Source organism: Mustelus asterias, chromosome 22, assembly GCF_964213995.1.
Source record: "Mustelus asterias chromosome 22, sMusAst1.hap1.1, whole genome shotgun sequence".
Taxonomy (NCBI): domain Eukaryota; kingdom Metazoa; phylum Chordata; class Chondrichthyes; order Carcharhiniformes; family Triakidae; genus Mustelus; species Mustelus asterias.
This window is the reverse complement of record NC_135822.1, coordinates 30,701,345-30,709,870: the sequence shown is the minus strand read 5'-3', so window position 1 is coordinate 30,709,870 and position 8,526 is coordinate 30,701,345. Positions and strand designations below refer to the sequence as shown.

The window sequence follows — 8,526 nt, the reverse complement described above, 5'->3', positions numbered from 1 at the left end:
GCTGCGGTTATTCATGAAGGCGCCGCCTTGCCCCTCACCTGAGGTTTGGTGACCCTCAGGTTAAATCCCCACCAGTCAGCTCTTCCCCCCCTCTCTACGTTCATCTGGGACTATGGCGACCTTACTCTATTACAACAACTACACTTCAATCGCACTTCCATCAGTTAAAGTTTATTTATTTGTGTCACCGGTAGGCTTACGTTAACACTACAATGAAGTTACTGTGAAAATCCCATAGTCGCCTCTCTCGGGTGCCTGTTCGGGTACAATGAGGGAGAATTTAGCACCTAACCAGCACGTCTTTCAGACTGTGGGAGGAAACCGGAGCACCCGGAGGAAACCCACGCAAACACGGGTAGACTCCACATCGACAGTGGCCCAAGCTGGGAATCGAACCCGGGGTCCCTGGCGCTGTGAGGAAGCAGTGCTAACCACTGTGCCACCGTGCCACCTGTTGAAAAGTGTTCAGTTGGCGCATACTAGGGTTGTGCCGGGCGCTATGTTAATGCAAGTCTTTCTACTGTCCCAGAGTTACTGAGCGATGTGGATTTTATTCTTTGGCTCTGCTCCCCTGCTCGTGTCTGTGTGTTTTATTGATTGAGTGGTGTTCTGAGAACGGGGGAGGGGGTTGCTCTGTTCTGCAGTGTTCCTGGCTCTGCCTTAGAATGATGTGGAGATGCCGGCGTTGGACTGGGGTAAACACAGTAAGAAGTTTAACAACACCAGGTTAAAGTCCAACAGGTTTATTTGGTAGCAAAAGCCACACAAGCTTTCGAGGCTCTGAGCCCCTTCTTCAGGTGAGTGGGAATTCTGTTCACAAACAGAACTTATAAGACACAGACTCAATTTACATGAATAATGGTTGGAATGCGAATACTTACAACTAATCCAGTCTTTAAGAAACAAAACAATGGGAGTGGGGAGAGCGATCCTAGAATCAGAATTTATGTCACACTATTTGTAACTCCCACAGTTGCGTGGACCTGCAGAGTTTCACTGGCTGTCTTGTCTGGAGACAATACACATCTTTTTAGCCTGTCTTGATGCTCTCCCCACTCCCATTGTTTTGTTTCTTAAAGACTGGATTAGTTGTAAGTATTCGCATTCCAACCATTATTCATGTAAATTGAGTCTGTGTCTTATAAGTTCTGTTTGTGAACAGAATTCCCACTCACCTGAAGAAGGGGCTCAGAGCCTCGAAAGCTTGTGTGGCTTTTGCTACCAAATAAACCTGTTGGACTTTAACCTGGTGTTGTTAAACTTCTTTCTGCCTTAGAACCCATGTGTCTGTGACATAACCACACAGTTACACAGGCCGGCAATGGCAGGTAAGCTGCCTGACCAATGCCCTGATCACAGCCGGCCGCATTCTCTGAGATTCTGCTTCTTCGGTTAATGCCCACAATTTCTCCGGCGTGCTTCCTATGAACCGGCCTCCGGTTGCAGAGTTTTCCCTCAGGCGGTCGCTGTGGAACGAGGGCTGAGAGGAGCTGCTTTGTTTTAGGAGCAGTGAGGACAGCTCTGTTGGAGTGGGGGGGGGGAGGAAGGACCCTGGGAGTGAAGGAGCCGTCACCCGAGCCGGTTTGAGTCAGCGTTTGGGGGGTGGAGAAAGAGAGAGAGGGAGGGCAGGAACAGAACGTCAGAGCCGGAGACTGCACCAACAGACACAACATGAGCCAGAAAAACCCTGAGAACGGCGCAGCCAACAAATCAAAGGGTAAGGTGGGGACCAGGTATCCGGTTAATATTGACATGAATGCTACGTGAGTGTACGTAGGTGTCGCAAGTTCTGTCAATATAGAGCCTGATGTCTGTGTGTGGCTCAGCTGCTGTAGTCAGCTGCAAACAGGTGGACTTTTTAATCAGTCAGAACTTGAGTTTTAAGGCTGTTTTACAAAACATAAAAACCAGCCAGAATCCAGCAAGGAATGAGCGCATCGATCATCTCACTGCTGGGTTTGCCGGGTCAATGATTTGCTAAAGCAAATTCCAAATGCAGACAGGGCACAAGGGTAACGCTCCCAAGTATACACAGTGACAGAGGTTACTATCCAAAGATCACACAGTGGTCGCACTAACTCCCAAATTCACAGTGATCGCGCTAACTCCTGAATTCACACAGTGATCGCACTAACTCCTGAATTCACACAGTGTTCGCACTAACTCCTGAATTCACACAGTGATCGCACTAACACTCCAGAATTCACACAGTGATCGCACTAACTCCTGAATTCACACAGTGATCGCACTAACTCCTGAATTCACATAGTGATCGCACTAACTCCTGATTCACACAGTGATCGCACTAACTCCCAAATTCACACAGTGATCGCACTAACTCCCAAATTCACACAGTGATCGCACTAACTCCTGAATCCACACAGTGATCGCACTAACTCCTGATTCACACAGTGATCGCACTAACTCCTGATTCACACAGTGATCGCACTAACTCCCAAATTCACACAGTGATCGCACTAACTCCCAAATTCACACAGTGATCGCACTAACTCCTGAATTCACACAGTGATCGCACTAACTCCTGAATTCACATAGTGATCGCACTAACTCCCAAATTCACACAGTGATCGCACTAACTCCTGAATTCACACAGTGATCGCACTAACTCCCAAATTCACAGTGATCGCACTAACTCCTGAATTCACACAGTGATCGCACTAACTCCCAAATTCACAGTGATCGCACTAACTCCCAAATTCACACAGTGATCGCACTAACTCCCAAATTCACAGTGATCGCACTAACTCCCAAATTCACACAGTGATCGCACTAACTCCTGATTCACACAGTGTTCGCACTAACTCCTGAATTCACACAGTGATCGCACTAACTCCCAAATTCACAGTGATCGCACTAACTCCTGAATTCACACAGTGATCGCACTAACTCCCAAATTCACACAGTGATCGCACTAACTCCCAAATTCACACAGTGATCGCACTAACTCCTGAATTCATATAGTGATCGCACTAACTTCCAAATTCACACAGTGATCGCACTAACTCCCAAATTCACACAGTGATCGCACTAACTCCCGAATTCACACAGTGATCGCACTAACTCCCGAATTCACACAGTGATCGCACTAACTCCCAAATTCACACAGTGATCGCACTAACTCCTGATTCACACAGTGGTCGCACTAACTCCCAAATTCACACAGTGGTCGCACTAACTCCTGAATTCACACAGTGATCGCACTAACTCCTGAATTCACATAGTGATCGCACTAACTCCTGATTTACACAGTGATCGCACTAACACTCCTGAATTAACTCCCGATGTTTGGCCCTCTTTTGGTGTTCTCCACAGGCTGATCAGGTAAGTTTTCAGATATAAACTATCGCTAGCCGGTTCAGTCACATGATCAAACTTGTACCTGGAGCGGCTAAAAGCCATTGCTATCGGGTGGCAATGTGTCTTTCACATCTATTCGAATGAATTGATTTCTGCCCATTTTTCACTGTTACTATTCCGACTCGGAAATATTGAATCTGGATTTGTGATTTGGGTAATCCCTAAACAGCAGCAAGTGTAGATTCCATGGATAGTGTTTGTCTTGATAAATCCATTCCAGCCCGAAGCTCCCACCCAGGGTGATGGAATTAGGACATTTTCAGAAACTTCAAATAGTTTGTGTTGAAGTTGCAATGGTCACTTGACCTTTGCTGGCCATCTGATGGCCCATCAGGGCCCATTTTAAATAAAAGACAGCTCCAGAAACCTCCATACAAAGACAGAATCCACATCTAAAGTTATGAACATAACAGCTATGCCTTTAAAGGCATAACACTGCCTTCCAGCAGAGGTCAAAGGTCAAAAGTGAGAGGTCAGCTGGCTTTGGTTTCCCGCCTGGGAGTCTGAAAATAACTGCGCCGCTCATTGGCTGATGAGCACTGCTCGCTGTGCATTCTGGGATAGTCCTATTCTGCCTGATTCGGTTTCATGCTAAGTGATGCATTCACTCTTGGAATTAACAGATGCCCATTGGTGCTGCCTTTCAATGATTCTTGTTTTGTTTACAGTGGCGCTGGTCGAAAGCTCTGCGAACCCTGCAGGTCTACAACTGGTCAGCACCTACCAAACCAACCGCGTCGGGGACCCTCTTGACGTTGTAGCACTGGCTGAGCAAATCAAAAAGGTAGGGATCCCTTCCCCCACCCTCAACGCCGGCCCCTTCCCGTCCCATTCATGCTGGATTGGAATTCCGCAGATCATGATCCTTCTTGAGTGCTTTTCCCCCCCCCCCTCTAGAATCATAGAATCCCTACAGTGCAGAAGGAGGCCATTCGGCCCATCGAGTCTGCACAGACAACAATCCCACCCAGGCCCTATTCCCGTAACCCCGCATATTTACCCTGTTAACCCCCCTGACATGAGGGTCAATTTAACATCGCAAGTCCACCTAACCCGCACATCTTTGGACTGTGGGAGGAAACCGGGGCACCCGGAGGAAACCCACACAGACACGGGGAGAACGTGCAAACTCCACACAGACAGTGACCCAAGCCAGGAATTGAACCTGGGTTCCTGGCGCTGCGAGGCAGCAGTGCTAACCACTGTGCCGCACATTGTAACTAATAAGATATTAACAGATTCCCCTCTTCTTTTAAATTAAAAATTTGAAAACTCGAATACAATCATTCACATGAATCGAAGAGAAACAAAATTATACATTTTTTTATCTTCTATGTTTCATATTATAGAAATATGAACTATTAATAGATCCCATGTTTCCTTTTCTCAAAACAAAACATTTTTTTCATCTTTACCATGTATAAATAACTACAAAGCAATCAAAGAATATATTGGTTTTCCATGTTCTCATCATACTACAGTATATACTCCTATATACATACTCCTCCAGTATGTCTCAGAGTTTATTAGAACAAGCACCTCTCTCTGTGAATCAGTCTGACAATTGGTGACTTGCATTCACCCATTCTCTCTTCTCTCCAACATATTTAGAAAAGCCAATCCGCAACCTTATTTCAGTGACTCTCTTTGCCAAATGAACATTGTCACAAAGAGAACAGTTATCCACATAGCATTCTCCATAGCATCTATTTACCCTGCTAGATCCCTGACTCTAATTGGAAAGTTTGCATGGGCAATCAACCTAATCTTTGGCGTGTGAGAGGAAACCGCAGCACCTGGAGGAAACCCATGTGGACACGGGGAGAACGTGCAAACTCCACACAGACAGCAGCCTGAAGCTGGAATTGAACCTGGATCCCGGGCGCTGTGAGGCAGCCGTTGCTGTCCACTGTGCCACCCATTCTATGCGCAAACATTTCTCAGATTACCACTTGTGTAAGATTTCGTTCATTTAGCCAGAAAGGTACATCCCCACATCTGTTGCTTCTACTAACACCAATGTTTCAGCAGTAAGGTACTTTTAACTACCCTTTTTATCTTTTTTGCTTCCCAAGCCAATGGACACCATTTATTATTCTTTCCCACCAAGAGTTTGATAAATCCTGCAGCGCGAGAACGTGCATGAGGAATATTGGCTAAAAATGACTAACCACCTATCTTCCAGATTATCCAAGGCTGGACATTTGAGTGTGCATTTCTTTGAATTACATTTCTTCAATGTTTCGTTTGCTCTCAGAACTTCCTCAACTGTAACGTGTTTTATCATAGTAATTAGTTCCAATATATCATAACTGCCATCAGGTCAGGTCCAACTGAACAACCAGTTCAACTGTCCAAACAAAGGTTTGAATCCCATCACAGCCAATGGTGAAATTTGAATTCAATAAAAATCTGGAATTAAAAGTCTAATGATGACCATGAAACCATCGTCGATTCTCATTTTAAAAAATCCCATCTGATTCACAAATGCCCTTTCCTGGTCTGCCCAACTTGTGACTCCAGGTTCCCAGCAATTTGGTTGACTCTTAAATGTCCCCTCAAGGGCAATTAGGAATGGGCAACAAATGCTGACCCAGCCAGCGATGCCACAAAACTGATTGTTTGGCATCCTTTATCAATTATCTTCTACTCAAATTTCTCACTCATAAAGATTTCTATTCCTAATGGCATTCCTAGCCTGTCAGTGATCTTGTCAAAATATGGCCTTCTCTCTCTTTCTGGACTACTGCCTCACGATCTATGATAGGCGTCCTTTTTGCAGGAGCCGTGATCACTTTCCTGTCCACTTTCAGAACTCATACTGTGTTTTCTGGTCTCCCACATCTCTACCTCACGTTGCCAATCCATGGGGGGGAAGGGGTCTTACCACCACCACCCTCACCCCCCCTTCATCTTGCACATTCAGCCAATGTTTTTGTCTTTGCCAGTGACTTTTCCTGCATGCCCTAAAATGATGGCATCCCTCCACACACTGGCCCCCTACTGGCATATATATGTTGCTCTGGTGCCTCCTTTGGGGGTTGTCCTTTGGGAGAAATAGCCTGAACGCATTTCAGTATCACTTTCTTCATAGTGAGTTATCCCTTCATCTGCTGTAATCTGCTCCTCCTAATTGTCCAACATCTGCATCTGTGAAGTGTATGGTGCCTTTCACTTTTTATTACCTGTTCAGATTCTGTAAATGTAAAATCAGAGCCAATTAGCCACGAGGAATGTATCCTATTGGTTCGATTCCCATGTTGTAAAATTACTGTTTTTCCATCGTTGCCGTACCAGGTCCTTCCCGTTCTTTCTTTTTTAGTTTACTTATTTATTAGCGTCACAAGTAGGCTTACATTAACACTGCGATGAAGTTACTGTGAAAATCCCCTAGTCACCACACTCCGGCGCCAGTTCAGGTACTCTGAGTGAGAATTTAGCATGGCCAATGCACCTAACCAGCACATCTTTCGGACTGTGGAAGGAAACTGGAGCACCCGGAGGAAACCCATGCAGACACGGGGAGAAGGTGCAGACTCCACACAGACAGTGACCCAAGGCCGGAATTGAACCCAGGTCCCTGGCGCTGTGAGGCAGCGGTGCTAATCACTATGCCACCATGCCGCCCAATCTACCCTTCATTTTCATAATATACCATGTCCCCCTGATTAAACTGTATTTCTGATGGCCTTATGCGGTGCTGTAAGGCTTGTCAAATTTTCCCCAGAACTTCAGCCATGATAAATGTCTTTCTCCTTCTGATGTGGAGATGCCGGCGTTGGACTGGGGTAAACACAGTAAGAAGTTTAACAACACCAGGTTAAAGTCCAACAGGTTTATTTGGTAGCAAAAGCCACACAAGCTTTCGAGGCTCTGAGCCCCTTCTTCAGGTGAGTGGGAATTCTGTTCACAAACAGAACTTATAAGACACAGACTCAATTTACATGAATAATGGTTGGAATGCGAATACTTACAACTAATCCAGTCTTTAAGAAACAAAACAATGGGAGTGGAGAGAGCATCAAGACAGGCTAAAAAGATGTGTATTGTCTCCAGACAAGACAGCCAGTGAAACTCTGCAGGTCCACGCAACTGTGGGAGTTACAAATAGCGTGACATAAATTCTGATTCTAGGATCGCATGATAAAGACTCAGGAGGAAAAAAGCAGAAATATTTATGTGAAATAGTGTGACATAAACCCAATATCCCGGTTGAGGCCGTCCTTGTGTGTGCGGAACCTGGCTATCAGTTTCTGCTCTGCGACTCTGCGCTGTCGTGTGTCGCGAAGGCCGCCTTGGAGAACGCTTACCCGAATATCAGAGGCCGAATGCCCGTGACCGCTGAAGTGCTCCCCAACAGGAAGAGAACAGTCTTGCCTGGTGATTGTCGAGCGGTGTTCATTCATCCGTTGTCGCAGCGTCTGCATAGTTTCCCCAATGTACCATGCCTCGGGACATCCTTTCTTGCAGCGTATCAGGTAGACAACGTCTACAGTCGCAGAGCAGAAACTGATAGCCAGGTTCCGCACACACAAGGACGGCCTCAACCGGGATATTGGGTTTATGTCACACTATTTCACATAAATATTTCTGCTTTTTTCCTCCTGAGTCTTTATCATGCGATCCTAGAATCAGAATTTATGTCACACTATTTGTAACTCCCACAGTTGCGTGGACCTGCAGAGTTTCACTGGCTGTCTTGTCTGGAGACAATACACATCTTTTTAGCCTGTCTTGATGCTCTCTCCACTCCCATTGTTTTGTTTCTTAAAGACTGGATTAGTTGTAAGTATTCGCATTCCAACCATTATTCATGTAAATTGAGTCTGTGTCTTATAAGTTCTGTTTGTGAACAGAATTCCCACTCACCTGAAGAAGGGGCTCAGAGCCTCGAAAGCTTGTGTGGCTTTTGCTACCAAATAAACCTGTTGGACTTTAACCTGGTGTTGTTAAACTTCTTACTGTGTTTCTCCTTCTGTACAGAGCATTCCAGTTCTCAGAAAAGGTTTAACTAATTATAGCCCCTTCCAAGGCCAAGGCATGATCACCGAAGGTATTTTTGGGCTTTTCCCATAAACTAATTGATAGAGACTGTAACCTCCAACCATTTCAAGTCAGTTCTTCGCTTGGGCTGTCCATGTCAGGGTA

At 45.6% G+C, this 8,526-nt stretch overlaps 1 protein-coding gene across 2 annotated transcripts in view; it reads left to right on the top strand.

Annotated features, from left to right (window-relative positions):
• The first annotated feature begins 1,532 nt into the window (after positions 1–1,532).
• c22h1orf50 (chromosome 22 C1orf50 homolog) overlaps positions 1,533–8,526 on the top strand; it is a 30,549-nt gene continuing 23,555 nt past the window's right edge. Inside the window, exons 1-2 of one of the 2 annotated variants that reach the window (XM_078239077.1) lie at positions 1,533–1,717; positions 4,047–4,162. In XM_078239077.1, the coding sequence (XP_078095203.1) occupies positions 1,672–1,717; positions 4,047–4,162 (162 nt within the window). In that variant the 5' untranslated portion in view covers positions 1,533–1,671. The remainder of the gene's footprint in view (positions 1,718–4,046; positions 4,163–8,526) is intronic. The other variant, XM_078239078.1, reaches the window with a different exon arrangement.